Raw genomic sequence first — 18,289 nt, 5'->3', positions numbered from 1 at the left:
AGCGCTAATTGGCCAACATTATTCCCCGCTCCCCTATTGCAATGTTGATTGGACAACATCGTCACCATTTCTACATTAATGTAGTCTCCCAACATTAAAAAATGGGGGGAGGGGAAAGTGTAGCCTGAATGTGCATTTGTAACTATTATACAAAGATAATGCTGAAATATAGCATATTTAGCTCTGGCGATTGCCTGCTTTTAAAATGCTGGTGTGGCAAACAGCAGCTATTACACCAGTCCATTTGCGAGCTAATAAATGCGTAGACCAGCCTGTCAGTGGAACTAGGGTTCAGGTATTTGCCCAATCTTTCTCTGAGCCAGGTGTACTGCTCGGCAAATGCTGTTTACATGAATTGCCATGGTGAAATTATTGTCAAAGACTACACCCAGATTGTGTGCAGAACTAACCGACTTAACATATTCAAAACCAATGCAAAGACTATCAACTGGTGAAGGACTTCGTGCGAACTTTGATCTGATGTGGACGATTTCAATTGTTCTTCATTGAGCTTTAATCTGTTCGCTGATAGCCATGCCTTCACACTGCAGATACACTGTTCAAGTTGGGAGATTGCATTGGCTCTCTCAGAAGGTAGCCGTCAAGTCAAGAAGGACAAAACCATCTCTCCATGTACATCCATGGCCTGTAGAATGTGATTTGCTACACGCGTGAATGCTGTTTCCGTGGGGTTGTTCTTACGGTATGCCGAATGTCTGTCACCATGTAAGGTTTGAGATTTAAGGTGTTTTGGTAAGCTGTTTAGCAACAAATCTCTCATTGATCTTTGGTAGGAAGGATAGGTTTGACACCGGACGGTAGTTCTTCATGCGCGCTTCCTTGAAGGCAGCATGCAGCAGATACTTCGCCAGATGTAATGGTGGCCAACAATTCATCAAGGCACTTTTTCAATACCCATGCAGGTATCGGGTCTAGTAAACAGGACTTTTGACTTTGGTGATAACTACTTGCATTTCTTCGTTTAACACCTTGGTAAACTCATTGAGCTGAGGCACTTCGTGCACGTGCGGGATTTTAGGAACAACATCCTCAAACTTTCTGCAATTTTTTTCTGGTGTGTGGTGTGTGTTGGGGGGGGGGAGCATCTGTGGATGTATACCCAGGCATCAGTATGCTTTATTTAAGAAAATAATAGTGTCATTTATTTTCCTGTAAACTGCAGCTTTACAATGTACGGGTTTTTATTGCGATTTATATTGTACAACTTGTTTCTCAGCTCCACGTTAGTTGTCTTACCTTCACACGAATACTCTATCTCCAGATATTTGAAAGTCCCTACACATGGGTCACCAAAAACACCACTGCTTGCCCGGATGTCACATGTTTCGTGCCCCTCGCATTGTTGTTGAACAACATCTAGTGAATCATCGGTGGCACACTTATCCGTTACAAAGGGCCCATCGATACACACATCGGAATTTTGACGGCCATATAACGCCGATGAAACAGAGATCGTTTGACCAACGGCACATTCAAGATGAAAGGTATCATTTTCACATACATAATTATCAGCATCTAAAAAGAGAAACAATACACGGAGAAAATGAGCATTTTCAGGAGTAGCGGAGTGTGCCTGGGAAAGGTGCATGTTCAATCTTGGAAGTGATGTGGATGTGCAGCTTAGCTTACAAACCTGGGACTCCCATGCACGAATGAAGGTTGTCTTTTAGTGAATATTTTGACAATTTTGGGTTCATCATAAAAGTGCCAAAATAAATTAGTTTTGATCATTCTTAAATAATGATTTATTCCTCTATTCAAACATCTTTTAAGAAGTAGTAGAGTATGCCCGGGAAGTGATGTGAATTCGTGGCTAACTCTAGAAAATTAGGGCTCTTCTGGAAAGATATTCAACGGACAAAAGAGGTATCAATGGCGGAAAATTCCAAAAATGGGAATTTTTTTTTCAGGGAAAAGTTTGATCATTTTGGTTTCAAAATAAAAATAAAAACAGCAAAGTTTGAGTTGCTTTTTAGCAGATGTTCATAATAGATTCAGTACAATCATGCAGTCTCAAAATAAGTACATGTACATGTAGTACTGGTATTAAAATTTTTTTGGTCAAAGACATCCAGGTATCAGTCTAACATTGACGATGCGTGTATGGTGTTGCCAATGGTAAGTTTATGATAAAGATGGATCTTGGTTAGTGTAGTTGAGATAAATAGAGAGTTTGCGGAAAGAAGTTACTTTAACTGGAACGGCAACTTCAGAAATATCGATTGGATTTCTTGCTCAAATTTACTCCAACGCGAACGTATGGTTGGTTACTGCAACAACAGCGTCTTGTCGCTTAAACTCGGGACATGTGTATCAAAGTACGTTCAAAAGAAGGGCATGTGTACGAGCTTGTAACCGAATACATCCAAATGTCTCTCTTTTGTTTAGTCAAGTGGTTATTAGTCCCACTTCAAGACAAAAGACTCTACCTTAAGAGCTTCGTTTGAGTAAACATGAATGAACTCGCGATACCACTCAACATGGATTATGTCGGGACCCAGCGTTAATCTCCTTATCATATTATTTTGAAACTAGCTAGGCCCTATACGTTTCAATTAATATTCTTACGATAGTTATAGGCCTATATATATATAATATTATTTAATAAAGGCTCGTCAGCTTTGTCAATTTCATATTCCAATTTACTTCGCAAAGCCTAATGAAATACATATTCTTTATTTCTTTCCCCTCCTTCTGAATCTCTCTCCCCCTTCCCCTTCCCTACATTCTCCTTATTTTCCCCTCCTTCTCCCCTCTATCTGTACTCGCTCTCTCAAACTTGACCCCCTATAATTACCCACTCGCACTCCTGTTTCCCCCTCCACAGTGATTTTGTCAGGGTTTTTCTGTTAGGAGGGCGTGGGCCGATTCTCAAAGGGAAACGTTTTTACAAAAATGGGCTTAAAATGGCAGAAAAAGGCCTAAAAGCGTAAAATATCACGGCGGCCAGCATCCAAAAGGGAAGGGTCAAGAAGATAGAGAAGATGTCCCACGGGGAGCCCCCCCCCCCCCTTGGCTACCAGCAAAGCACCTCCCTGTCCACTTCCAATGCCCTCCCTCTCCTCCTCCCTACCCCTCTCTCTTACCAGGCACAACCTATGACATGTTATATATAAAAATGTTATGCACCTGCTTTACTCTTCCAGAAGTATCGTACACTGCTGGCTCAAGTAAAACCAGACCATTTTACGGGAACTGAATCCCCGTGGAGTTGAAGTCAAGCCAAAAACTTGGTTCCGCAAGCTGATTTGGTGTACGTCATGAGCACACACACAATTATATATCAAGTGTGACGTTTGGAACAAAATTTATTTTGATTTAATTCAATCAGTAATTTTCAGCAACATGTAGCATGTTTTTACCCAAAACAAATTAGATTTCCAATAATTGGTCTATTAACTAGATAATACATAAGTGGTAATTATGTAGTCTATGAGGAAATAGGCAAACTATTGTTCTAAAGTATGACGTATTTCATCATAATTTACGGCACACTATAGATTCTCGCGTTAACTTTAACTTCAAGCGGCTTTAATGGCAGAGTGGTTTTGAATACATAATCCTCTATAATCCTCTAGACGTTAAAGTTAAAGTTAAAGTAACTTCATTCCGCAAGCTCTCTATTGATGTTCAAACCTTCAAACCCGTGAATAGGTACTAATTACGATGTCACACACCCTGCTTTGTGAAGTAGCGATATCGCGCATTTGGGTCAAAACCGATCAATCGTGTCGCACACATTGAATTATAATTTTCACGAATGCTTTAACTTCCATTGTTAATTTCTTTTGTATACTCAAACAACCGGACTACACTCAGAAAAATGGTAATGTTTTTTTAATCTCGCATTAATTCCTTTTATAAACTTCGGCAGGTTGTTTGAGGGATTTATGGTCAAAACACCGTGTCGCAGGTGAAATATGTATGATATTTAAGGTTGCTCATTTTTAACCAGACGTGCATTCAGTTGGAACATGGCTCGTATTTGAAGTAACAATCTATATGGATACAAAGCAGCGAAAATGTAAATGCCATGGCCTACTTTGAGTTTTTAGAAATACGATCGAAATATGTTGCAAGGTTTCGTGAAACCTACGTTACCTCGATATGTTAACACCTACCTTAGTCGTTGCAAATATTGAAATTGAACCAAAGTGTCCTTAAATATACTATCATGCAAGCTATATGATAGTAATATTTTCAGGTCCATATGATTTATGTATTTGAGAAAGAACTCCTAGAAAATTCGAAAATTCAGACCGTATTTTTAAGAAATGAAACATACGTTACCATAAAGTGCAGGATTAAAACAAACAAGTGACTATAAACTGTTGAGCAAATTATAGCCACAGATGTACTTGATAAACTTTATTAACATTATTTCATTAACGCATTTCTAACATACTTGTCGGGCATTTTTAAGTTAAAATGTAACCTACGTGACAGAAACATACGTTACTTTAAAACCCTATTAAAATGTACTAAAACCGCACCCGATTACCTGTGTATTGTTTTCTTATAACGCTACCATGCATTATAAGTACTTAAGAAAGAAAATTACAGAAAGTATGCTAAATGAAAAGTATCCTAATTGTAAGTTTCATCTGAATTTTCAATTCTTTTTCAACTCTTTTTTGAGGCAATCAATTCCCCTTTAACAAAAGTTTCTTTTTGAACTAAAAGGCGGCATTGCATTGTTTTATGCCAAAACAATTAGTTTTTGCATTGTCAGCAAAAGAGCTTGCAGTACTCCTTCAATCAAATGGTAACATATGTTTCCCTTAGTAACGTAAGTTACCCATAGAAAACACACGGGCATTATTGAAATTGATGTAAAAATAAAAGTTCACAAGATTTGATCACAATATTTTCCAGAATGAAACTTCGAAGACTGCCTTTGAGTTATGAATAAAAAGGAGTAGTTTAGAGATACTTTATTTTCGCCGATTTTTCAATTCCAAGTACTGCCGATTTATCGGTTTTGACCCATTAACGCTCCAAATAAGTTGTCTTACCTTCACACGAATACTCTATCTCCAGATATTTGACAGTCCCATAACATGGATCACCGAATATGTCATTGCTTGCCCGGATGTCACATGTTTCGCGTCCTTCACATTGTTGTTGAACAACATCTAGTGAATCCTCGGCGGCACACTTAACTGTTAGAATGGGCCCATCGGTACACACATCGGATTTTTGACGGCCATATAACGCAGATGAAACAGAGATCGTTTGGCCAACGGTACATTCAAGGTGAAAGTTAACATGTTCGCAGACAAAATCTATTTCAGCAACAAAAGAAATGAACTGAGCAAATGAGCATCTTAAGAAGTAGTGGAGTTTGCCCGAGAAGGGTATTCGACTTTGGAAATGATTTGGATATGCGGCTAGCCTTAAAACTACTACGTAACCATATACCAGACACTTTAAGTGAAACCTGTATGTGCATTTTCATTGAGAAAAGTATGTTAAAAAGTAGAAGTTCAATCATTCCTAAATAACGTCTAAAATTGTCCAACTGCTTTGTTCGTGTACCTCATTATAGTTTACAATGATTTTGTTTTCATGTTCTTCTTTCTTCTTCTTTTCTTACTTAGCTAATGCGCAGGATTTTATCAGTACTGTTTTTGCAGCGTTCTCCTTTCTTCTTTTTCTCTCTTCTATCAATCATTATAATAAGCCACTAAGTTGGTCATATGACATTTGAGCCATTGTTTCCAAAGTTGGTCACCAGCACCATTGGGTAATACCCCAAATGTCATGTGACCAACTCGGGGTCAAATGTCATCCAAAGGTCATTATGGCTAAAAGCGTGAATTTGCTAATAATTATACTCCTTCCACAAATAACATAGGAAAATAACGTCACTTGCACATGTACATCGACAATTGAAAGTCAATTGTTTCTGAGGAAAACTGCTGGGTCAGAAAAACGCACTGCACCAGCATATTTGAAAGTAGAATTCTTTCATGGGGAAACTCATGAAAAAGCTGGGGTCAGAAAAAATAACTGTACCAACATATTTGACAGCCATTTTTATGAAATGCACTGCACCAGCATATTGCAATTTTGAAAAAGAAATCCTCTCTATGGAAAAGTCAGGATACCGATATCATATGCCCATTGGAAAGTTAAATTCTCTCAAATCGGCGAAATTCCAAGTGCAGGGAAATCCACTACATTAGTATGACAGTGACTTGGAAATAAATTTGCTAATGTGAAACTCAAGGATTTAGGATAACGCACCGTACCAGCATATTTGAAAGTAAAAGTATTTCTCGGCGAAAATCCTAGGTCAAGATATGTAATAATAATAATAATAATAATAAAATGCATTTATAAAGCGCATAAAACTAAAAGGTCACTATGCACTGAACAACTTAATTACACTTAACTTACACTACAAAAAGCATGAAAGAGCAAAATATAAAACAGCAAACAAAATAAACGAAAATGATTTTAAAACCAACAGCCTCAGGAAACGAGCAAATGACACAGGAGGAATGAAGCAGTGGATTAAAAGCATTAACAGCATGGCAAGATTTAAAAAAAAACCAGCAACAATAATTTTAAAAACAGCAATTTTTGATTTAAAAAATTGGTAAGCAATATATACAACCAATATAATAATATACACAATTAAATCAAGTTCAAAAAACAGGAGCTGCAACAGACAAGCGGAAGACATCGGCAAGAGTTGTTATTAAGTGTCATACACAGATTTAAAAAGGTGAGTCTTCATGCGCGATTTGAGTTGTGCTGTAGTGGCAGAGTTTCGGACGGAATCCGGGAGGGAATTCCAGAACTTGGGCGCTACAACCGAGAAGCACCTTCCGTATGTTACAGTCTTGCTGGGAATTTCAAACAGCAGATTGCGTGACGCAGATCTCAAGGTCCTTGATGGAATGTAGCGCGACACAAGATTAGAGAGATATGCGGGAGCTTCACCGTTGAGTATCTTGAATGTCAACAGAAGAATTTTATAAACAACCCTTTCTCTTACTGGAAGCCAGTGGAGCTTGTACAAGACAGGGGTTATATGGTCTGATTTCCTGGTGAGGGTTACTACACGGGCAGCCATGTTTTGGACACGCTGTAGTTTGGCGATATCCTTATCGGGTAGACCAACAAGAATACTATTACAGTTGTCTAACCTGGAAGTAACGAACGCATGCACTAATTTCTCTGTATTGTCCGAATCTAGGTAACGCCGAAGTTTGCCGATCCTGTGAATTGCATATGATGCACGGCGACAAATGTCATTTACGTGGCTGACCATTTTGAGATTTTCGTCGAACAACACGCCTAAGTCGCGAACTTCCGGAGATGAAGCAATAGTTGCATTGCCGATGGTAATGGAGATATCCTCAGGCACAGATCTTGCATAGCGTGATTTGACATGCAGAAGTTCCGTTTTAGAGTCATTCATCATGAGCTTGTTCTCAGTCAGCCATGAGTGGATGTCACGTATACAGTCCTCTAGCGTCGATAACATGCTAGTGCGATCACTGGGCTTGATTAGCACATACAACTGCGTGTCATCGGCGTATGACATGCTGCAAAGATAATGGCCATTAATAATGTCTTCAATTGGAGCAGAGTATGCAATAAACATCTCGGGGCCAACGACAGAGCCTTGCGGCATGCCCCAATCGATGGTCATAGGATCAGATTGTTCGCCGTCGATAAGCACAGATTGCTGTCTATTGTCCAGATAGGAAGCAAACCATGTACAGGACCTTTGACACCGTATCTCTCATGTAGTCGACGCAGCAAGATGTTGTGATCGACAGTGTCGAAAGCCGCGGACATATCCAATAAGACTAATATAGCCTCACCGTGGGTATCAACAGCTTGGAGCAAGTCATTGTTGACTCTGACAAGGGCAGTTTCAACGCTGTGATACTTTCGATATGCCGATTGATTTTTGGTGTACAAGTTATTGTTCATCATGTATGACTGGAATTGAGAAATAGCAGCACGTTCGACGATCTTTCCCAGAAAAGGCAAATTTGAGACAGGTCGAAAGTTTTTCATTTCTTCAACATCAAGACCTGCTTTCTTAAGCAGTGGCGTGACAAGGGCTCGTTTTAGGCAATCTGGGAAAACCCCTGACTGCAGCGATTCGTTGACAATGGCGGTAATATGAGGAAGCAATTCAGCAAGAACATCCTTGGTAAGGCACGCTGGTAACGGATCTAGAGAGCATGTCTTAATCTGCGAACACTTGATGATCTTTAGTACTTCCTCACATGTAAGCGGTTGGAAATCGCTCAAATAGCTCTCACAATGACGCTTATCGCTGATATTGACTGAAATTGTAGATGGAGTAGCCAAGTCCAGTGCAAAACGGATTTTTTTGATCTTTTCATCAAAAAACTTGCAGAATGTATTGGCAAGATCCTTCTTAGAAGTATGCGATGGAAGGGCATTAGATGGTTTGTAAACCGACAATCTGTTCACCAGACGAAACATTTATTTGGTGTCACAACCAGAAATTTGATCACAATAGTAATCCCGTTTGGCACTGTGGAGGTCATTCTTATATTGGCGACACTTTTCGCGGTGGATTTCTTTGTCAACAGTCAATCGCGATTTCAGCCACTTGCGTTCCGCTTGTCTTTTCTCTGTCTTAGCCCTACGTAGAGACTCAGTGTACCACGGTGCCTTTGGTCTTAGCGACACTTCACGCGTTTTCTCAGGAGCATGAGCATCAATTAGTGCACGAAGCGTAGAGTCGTAAGATAAAACCATGGCATTCACGTCACTTGATTGATCTAAATCCAAGCAATCGGAAACTTCTTTACGGAGAGTTTCCATGTTGATTTCACGAAGTTTCCGGGATTTTGATAACACGTTTAGATGTTTCAGGTCGCGAAATCATGACATCAGATATCACCGCAGCGTGGTCAGATGGAAGTCCCCACTGAACATACGTATTGAATACATAATCATAGTGAAGGTCACGGGTAATCAGAAGATCGAGCATGTGTCCTTTGATGTGTGTTGATTCTGTAACATGCTGAGTTAAACCCGCGGACTGTAAGATGTCATCCATTGTTCTGGTCCCAAGATCATCTGGGACATCCATATGAATGTTGAAATCGCCTGTGATGTACCAGCATATTATAGTAATTTGGAAATAAAATTGCTCTACGCGGAAAATTCTAGGAAAACGTACTGTACCAGGATATAAAAAAGGTAATTCTTCTTTCTCTGTAAAAATCCTAGGTCGGGGAAAATTACCATACCATAAATAGTAATTTGTAAATAAAATTTATTTACTTGCAAATTCTGGATTTGGGAAACGCAATATACCAACATACTTGAACGTAAAATGATGTTTTCGATGAATGCAAGCATAGTAGAAAATCTTGAGGAAAACCCGAGTCCTGTAAATTGCAGCAAAAACATGGTCGACAAGTTACCTACGGATTTTGAAACATACCGAAACAGAATATACACACTTCCCTCACAGAATATTCACAGATTTAAAACAAAATACTGCCCACCTTTGTTTGCAGCTACCTCACAAAGACAGCTGAATAGTAAAACAATCCGTAATCGAAGGCTCCACCGCACCTCCATCACGAGGTCTTCAGTTGAACACTGTTTGCACTACCATAAGCAAGTATTATGCGGGAGCATACTTGTACTACAGGTATGTTCCTACCGATTTGTACTTCGTCACAAAAAAACCGTCTGACGACAATAAACTTCTAAGTACGCCTTTTCTGATTGGCCGCTAAATTTTACCCATATTCTGTATGGATTGCATATAGCTATTTCAGTGGTTGATTGACAGACCAGATGTGGATACGCGTCGGTGATCTGTATTAGATAGAGGTCAGTGGTATTAGAGTGTGTTTGATTGGCAGCCCAGATGTGGATAATACGCGTCGGTGATCTGTATTAGAGCGTGTTTATAGTGGCTGATAAGACCCAGTTGTAAAAAGGATGAATTTCGAACACCGTGCAATTTTTGTGATTAAGGCTTCAAACCAGTTTGTAAAAAACACATTAAACTACAAGAAAATCTTGGGTGGCAAAAATTCCGTCTGCTTTGAATAAAGGTACGGCCGTTTCCAAATAGTCCATACAGGACCAACGCAATATTTAGCACTAATAATCAACGCCGTCAGGCGTTGGTCCTTATAGATTGGTGCTCTACCCCCAGCAGCGCAATCGAATTACCATAAGCAGTGACCTGAACCAACCCAGTTAATGACAACGTAATAACTCCAAATATGGTTGGTAACCCCGCCCATCATTTAACCGCATCTGTTATGTAACTGGGACGAGTACGCTAGTCATCTCAATTGATTGATTTTGAGATTGCATGGATCAAAACTTCAAAACACTTCACACTTTTAAAGTAGCTTGGTTTACCAGTGTAGGCCTAAATCGTGATATCATATTGATTTATTTTGTAAAATCAGTGTCATTATATTAGTCTGGTTCTATTTTGGAAATGTGCTTATAAGCTCTTATATAAGCATCAAGCGGCAAGTTGGAACTCCGTGACCCTCAAAAAAGACCCAAAAGACCCTCAAACACCCTACATACTCATAGTCATATAGGAGGCAAAAATTAAACATGCTCCAAATTCACTAAAAACATGTCAAATTATTTGTCTGGGTCTAAGGATCACAGTGTAACATATTTGCACGTAGGACACATAGTTGCCAAGTTTTGGGGCTCGACAGGCCCAAGGTCAATTTGCATGCTAGGGGTGAAAAATTAAAAGTTACTCCGATTTTCGACAAATGGTTGCAAACTGACATTGTTCAAGTTCAAGGAATTCTTAGATTAATCACTCAATCGTTGGATCATTCAACCAACCAATAAAGTATTCAACAAACAATCAAGAAAACAATCAGAATTATTTAATGAATTGATTGATTAATCATTTAATTGATATGGTCATCCTATCAATCAATATAATATAATAATATAAATAGAATCACAATAACTTATTAGATTGATATGAATTAATAGTCAGTCAAGCATTAAACTACTCAACAAGCATCAATTGATAATCATTCGTTTGATCAATCGATCAATTCAGTATCGAAGTTACGTAATGTTACTATGTCAACGGGATCACGCGCTAGAGTAATGAACCACGATCGAAATGATCACCACATAAAGTATATGGCACTCGAAGGCATACCAAAGTAGCGTGATCCGGTAACCAAGAGAATTACGTAACCACTTCGATGCTGAATTATGATTATTAACAAATTACATTGTAGTCTCGTAATTAATGTACCGTATCTTGGTGTTAAAATATCAATCAATTAAGTAATCGAGTCAAGCAACCACTCAATTTATAATCAGTCTCTCAATTGGTAGGTCTTCATGTCTTACACTAGGATCCACAACATGCTCATCTAATGAGGGCACAATTCTTTAACCCCAATACATTTGTATATTCATTGAATGACCTTTGAAAATTTGGGTACAAAAACTCATACTCTGCAACTTGAGGTCAAATTTGCACTATTGAGTATTTAATTGAGGTTATTGAACTTTGTCATTGGGATGAAAATCATGGTATTATACCCCTTAAAGTAAATAAATAGGTGAAACCCAAAGTTTTTATGAAGCGTGTGTCCTCCAATTCTATATTTTTCTTAAACATGTTAAACGAATAGGCCAACTATCACAATTAATAGAGGTTGTGCATATGACGTATCATACCGTAAATATGGTGGACTCCTCAAATCCATTCAACAAAAGCATGATTGCAATCTACCGAAACAGTTCGTCTCACACACATAACAAATGCACTACGATCAAATAGGTTGAATGACAACATTTGATCGAATGGACTGCACTGCCCAATTATTACGGTGAAGAACATCGGTTCAAATCCTTTGTTTGTAGCCAATCAATAATTTCAAGCACAACCTCTACAAAAATAGTAACGAATCGTGGTTAACCAGGACAATATTAAATGTAGTGATGACAAAAGGAACTGATTGTGTGCTACCTACAGGTCAGTGAACTGAGGGTAAAACCGAGTATTATAATAGCATTAACACATATGCAACTGAAGAGGATTAAAAATCAATTTTGTTACGCAATACTGGTATCAATCCCAAGCTAGAAGCTAGTGTTCTGGTAGCAGGTAGGCAAGCCACACCTACTGACAGCTATTGATGATATTCAGTCGATCGGATTGGCTGAATATCATTAGTAGCTGTCAGTAGGCGTGGTTAATCAGTTTGACATTTCCCCCGACTTTCCGGGAAGGATTTGTCGAATGTAGAAGGACCCACGCCTGACGGCGTGGACTATTGTACTAAATGGAGCGTGGTCCTCCTTGAAGGACTATTTTCAAATGGCTGCCAAACTTACATGTGAAAATAACAAAATCTATATTTGTGGGTGGTAAATATTAAAAATGTATGTACTTTTATAAGTAATTATGGCGATTCGATCATATCTAATCAACCATCCATATTATTTTCTTGTTATTGTTTCGCCATGATACAACATCAATGAAGTGTAAGGTGCCAACAAAGGAAACATGTTATAAAATGAATACATTGTACCTCTGAGCTAAGTTTTGTCAAATAAAATTAACAGCTTTTTTTTAAAGTTAGGTTGTGTGCCGTTAGGGATTTATATTCTGCTTCCTCTTGTAGCGAGCAATTGTTCCCCATTGTGTTTATATGTTCTTGTGCAGGATGCGTAACCCCATTACCTACTTTACTTGTATTACGCTGGGGGAAACGATTAGGCATCAGTAATGATCTCATGTACTTGTGTGCTTGCGTAATATTTGTTTGTGAGTATTGTGTATCTCGACTGCTCACATTAGTACACAGTTTCAACTACCGTTTATCAGCTGGAGCTGGTAGGTTAATGGATAGAGCGTCCGCCTAGAGATCGGAAGGTTGTGTGTTCGAATCCCATGCCGGCACATTCCCTTGCATTTTTTTCAAGCTGGGTTGTGTGCCGGTCGGTATTTGTGTTTATGTGTTGTCTTGTTTATTTGTAACACTTTGGGTTGGTAAACTTTTCTTTCTTTCTTATTAATTCAATTCAGTTTCCTCTTGTAACGGGCAATCGTTCCCCATTGTGTTTGTTTGTTCTTGTGCAGGATGCGTAACCCCATTATCTACTTTACTTATGCATAAATGGGCTATTCCAGTTAAAATCCATATACCCCCTATGGAAAACATGACCTTCACCATCCACCCATGGAGTGTGGATTTCAAATGGAATTACCTGCCCTATGCTTCAATGATAAATGTACATCCTTCCTGTCGATTTTAATATACATGCACCATAATTAGCTACATTAGGTATAAATTAGTCATTTATTAATTACTTACATGTAGATGAGCACTTTGTTCTTGTCTAATAATGGGTAATATAATGAGTTATTAATGACATTAATCTGGTTATTAATGACAATAGTACCCCTGGCCAGTAATACGGTCAGTTAAACTAGGTCAAACATAGGGGAGGGGCCCATTACATAAATTGTTTCAAATGAATGATAATGATTATTAGTTTTTAAATTTGTTAAGCATATCTAGGCATTAATATCAGAAATAGGTGATATTATGCTGACAAATGGGCCAAATGACCTTGTCATGGGCGTCGCCGTATATACCGCATTTTTCCCGATTGCGGAGAATTCAAAAAACGCTGTAATATTGCTGCCATGGTGAATCAATTTCTCCCTGAATTTCTCGGAATGCTCAAGGGTGCCCACTCATATTGTTACTACATATATTTCCGATATCACTTTTAAAGCAAAACATGTTAGTCATACCCAACTTAACACTCAAAAGCAAGTTCTATGCGACTAATAGCGATCACACATAGGCGGACTGGGTCAACGTACAAAAGTGCGAGATATTTCGAGCGAAAGCGGTTAAGTTTATGATGTTGTTTCTTTGCAAATTTCCAATGTTTTTGCGTCCAAATGTATTTGGAACTTTCATAATGATTGCATATTATTATTTTGGAAGAAAAAAAGAAAACTCATTAAGGCTTTAAATAGCGATTTTCTTTGTATTGTCTGTTTGGGTACAAATTAAAAGAGGACATATCTGATAGTGAAAACTAACATTTTATACTAAAAAAATACAATTCTATTTCTTATGTTCAAAGCATTATTCGCAGTACATTAGGCAATGTATCCTATACTTAGTGTTCAGAGTATATTATGCATCACTGAATGCATGTGTTCGTGCCCCAAGTAGGCTATACCTTTTATTTTCCTGTTCAGCGTGGAAGGCGGATATTTTATTTTCCTGTTCAGCGTGGAAGGCGGATATTTTATTTTAGCTGCGGCGAAACGAGTCAACGAGTAATAAATGGGTAGTGAAATGAGTCAATGAGCGGGGAAATGGATCAATGAGCAGGGAAATGGGTCAATCGGACCGGTGAATGAGCACGGAATGTGTAAATGAGCAAGGTAGTGAACCAGGAAATGAGTCGATGAGCAAGGAATGAGCGGTGAATTGAGTAAATGAGATGAGGACCCAAAAATTCAAAAGGTACATCAACGAAGGTATGGACGAAGAACTGGCCAAAGAAAAGGCCGATACGAGTAGTAAAAATATGATTTGTGACACGATCTAGTCCATGGGGGCCAAAGGCGGCAAATTTGAAATTGAGATAAAGGCAAAAATGTGGAGTAAAAAAACAATAAAATACATAAGAAAAGAGACATCACAAAACTTGATAACTTTAGAAACAAGTATGCTAGACCTTTGCTGTTTTCAGTATATGATAGACTAATATTTGTAGAGTCATAGTTACTCAATTTTCAAAAATGCCTCCTTGGCCTCCATGGAGTAGGTCGTCTCACATTTGACCCTAAACAAATTGCAACAGAAACTATTATACCTGCATTTAACTTGGAAAAGCTCACGAAACAGCATTTCAAAAGTTTACCAAAATCGGAGTAGTGGAACAATGCCTAATTTGCATCAATTCAAAATGGCCGCCATTCAAACTAATTTGAACTATATCTCGGGATCTAAGTTTAGTTGAGACATAATTCTGGTATCTATACCATGTTTGGGGTGGGACAAAGAATTCAATTATAACAGTTATATAGTTGGGTCATTTCTTCATGCCTTATTTGCATAAATTCTAAATGGCAGCCATTTTGAAACCTTTTTGACTACATATCTAGATCTGAGACGGGGGTCAGGGAATTCACTTTTAACAATATTTATATCATTGGTTCTTTTTCTTATGCCTAATTTGCATAAATTTAAAATGGCGACCATTTTGAAACCACTTTGATTTTGGTATCTAGCACTTGCATACCTATACCTTAGTTTCTGGTGTCTACAAGCTATTAATAATGTCAAGGAGCACATTAATTATAGTATTTATAACAGTGAGGCATTTGGTCACAACTTATTTGCATAAATTAGCATTAAAGCCACATAACCTACATCTCAAGGTCTAAGCCTCAAGAACCGCTTCGGTTGGTGATCGTCAGAACAGCCAACCTCAGTGGATATCACCGTATCCGACCAACCCGGTCGGTCATATTCCCTTTCGTGTATCGTCCCGAGTTCCTCAGCATGCTTCTCTCTGCCAGTGAGTATGGTCCAGCCCGTCCGCCCGTCATGCTCACCACAGGCTCGGGTGCCCCACCTACCTCCAGGTCTAGCGGGCTCAACGTTCGTCTCAGAAGTACAAGTCTTCTCCTTTGGTATGAGTGCAGCTCAGTCGGGCCTGCATGGTCCAGAGCGTGGACCCCACTGGGAGCCAGTTCGGTGGGAAGGGGTTCCTCAGCCCGACCTGGCTCCATCTGGGAGTTAATACCAATGGAGTTTATATGACCATTGTAGATGCTGGGGGACCCCTATTCATTCCCGGCACCGACCCCAGGCTCAGTTCGTGGAGAGCCAATTGCAGGCGACAGTACTTATGTCTCGGCCCAAATTTTCGCAGCCGTCTTATCGGGCGCTATGAAGCAACTGGATTTCAAGACGCCCAACGCAGCTAGTTTCAAATTTAGGCTTTACGGCAAGGTCCGCTAAGCCTCCTAAATCCATGCCCTTTACCCACTTGTCGCACGACATATAGGTGCTCACCACATCCGCCCAGGACATGGGTGATCTAGACCGCCTCCCGTGGTTGGCACGGGCGTTCCCCGCTGTGGCAGAGTATGTGGTGTTTTCTAATTCAATCACTAATTTTCAACAATATGTGGCGTGGTCAGAAAAAATAACTGTACCAACATATTTGACAGCCATTTTTATCACTTGGAAATCCTTGCTCAAAATATTGCAATTTTGAAGAAAAAAAAAACTCTCTGTGGAAAAGTCAGGAAATCGAAATCATATGCCCATCCAAGTTCAGGGAAATGCACTACATGGGAATGACAGTTACTTGGAAATACATTTGCTCATGTGAAACTCATGGATTTAGGATAACGCACCGTACCAGCATATTTGGAAAGTAAAAGTATTTCTCGGCGAAAATCGTAGGTGAAGATATGTACCAGCATATTATAGTAATCTGGAAATAAAATTGCTCTACGCGGTAAATTCTACGCGGAAAACGTACTGTACCAGGATATAAGAAAGTTAATTCTTCTTTCTCTGTGAAAATCCTAGGTCCGGGAATCGCACTCCACCACCATAAATAATAATTTGTAAGTAAAATTGATTAGCTTGGCAAATTCTAACGTCAAATTTTGTTTCCGATGAAAGTAAGCATATATGAAAATCTTGAAGACCGGGCAAATTACAGGGCAAACACGGTTTGTGTTTACGTTTCAATTTTCATTATTATCATGGGGTCTATGAATTTGGAAACATACAGAAACAGAATATATAATCTTCACTCTATATATCACACAGAATATTTACAGATTTATAACACAATATCGCCTACCTTTGTTGGCAGCTCCCACACAAAGACAGCATAGTAGCAAAGCAATCCGTAATTGAAGGCTCAACCACACCTCCATCACGAGGTCTTCAGATGATCACTGTTTGTACTACAATAAGCAAGTCTTATGCGGCAGCATAATGTACTAGTCTTGGTTTCAGTCGATGTGTGCTTCGTCACTACAAACATCATCTAACGACAACACTTCTAAGTACGCCTTTTCTGATTGGCCTTTAAAATTAACCCATAAAAGATTGCCATATAGGCTTATAGATTTCAGTGGTTGATTGGCAGCCCAGATGTCGGTGATCTGTTTTACCAGAAATAATGGGCGTGTTGTTGAGGTTGGTGAGATGTTGGTTTAAAGTTGAAATCCGGAGGATCGAAACTGTAAAGCCATCATATTTGATTTGCTCCACAGTGACGCCCTCAATTTGTGTCGTATTTCTACTTTTTGCATGTTTATAATGCCCAGTGGTGTTATAAAATAGCATGTGAAAAGCTAAGCCTGAAGTGCTTTAATGACAGTAAAATTTAAGTTTTTATATTAAATCCGGAGAACTCCTATTTTATTTTGAATTCACCAATCGAGTGATGGCTAAACACATCGCGTACATGTGTATCATTTGAATTATTGAATCAGTGACGTATAATCTTTGCATTGTCGCTATTCGGTTTACGTCTTGATGTCAAAACTGTGTGCATATCGCTGTTCGTCATACGTCTTGTTTGTACATCCCAACTGTGTGACGATCCGCCAATAATCATGTTAATAATAGTTATACGATCGGAGAGCTAATACACGCATTCCAAGCACTGGAATGAAATAGCAGTTTTCTTCGTTTAACTGATTTGTTTGGCTCGAAATTAAAAGTGGACAATGTGATCAGTAGCTATCAGTAAAAAGTAACATTTAAATAGGAATCTTTTCTTTATGCAATTCACACATTATGGCTTTAACCAAAATGTAGACATGGTTAAGTTTTGATTTTGTTGTTCTTTAATTGTTGTTGTGAGAGAGAGAGAGAGAGAGAGAGAGAGAGAGAGAGAGAGAGAGAGAGAGAGAGAGAGAGAGAGAGAGAGAGAGAGAGAGAGAGAGAGAGAGAATGAAGCATTTGTTATTTGCTTTTAAAATTCATCGAGGAGAGAGCCAATATTTTCTGTAAAAAAGATGAAATTAGCCTATGGAGAAAACCTCTTGTTCAAATTTGATCAAGCTCGTATTATTAAGAGAAAATATACAAGTAAAAGAAGATGGTAATGGCTTTATATTATCTGAAATTCAATTCAGTTCAGAGTCCATCTTACGTTTCAGGTATAGATACAAAATTAAATATGAATTTTACTATTGTTACAATACAGATAAAAGCCTTTAGAATTC

The 18,289-nt window shown here is 38.8% G+C and overlaps 1 protein-coding gene across 1 annotated transcript; it reads right to left on the bottom strand.

The window, feature by feature from the left end:
* Nucleotides 1-6,727: 6,727 nt before the first annotated feature.
* LOC140139139 (uncharacterized) lies at nt 6,728-7,669 on the bottom strand. Its single transcript, XM_072160919.1, has one exon. It carries the CDS (start codon nt 7,667-7,669, stop codon nt 6,728-6,730), a length of 942 nt encoding a protein of 313 aa, XP_072017020.1.
* Between the last annotated feature and the right edge of the window lie 10,620 nt (nt 7,670-18,289).

Source organism: Amphiura filiformis, chromosome 18, assembly GCF_039555335.1.
Source record: "Amphiura filiformis chromosome 18, Afil_fr2py, whole genome shotgun sequence".
Lineage (NCBI taxonomy): Eukaryota > Metazoa > Echinodermata > Ophiuroidea > Amphilepidida > Amphiuridae > Amphiura > Amphiura filiformis.
This window is presented reverse-complemented; position numbering and strand designations above follow the sequence as displayed.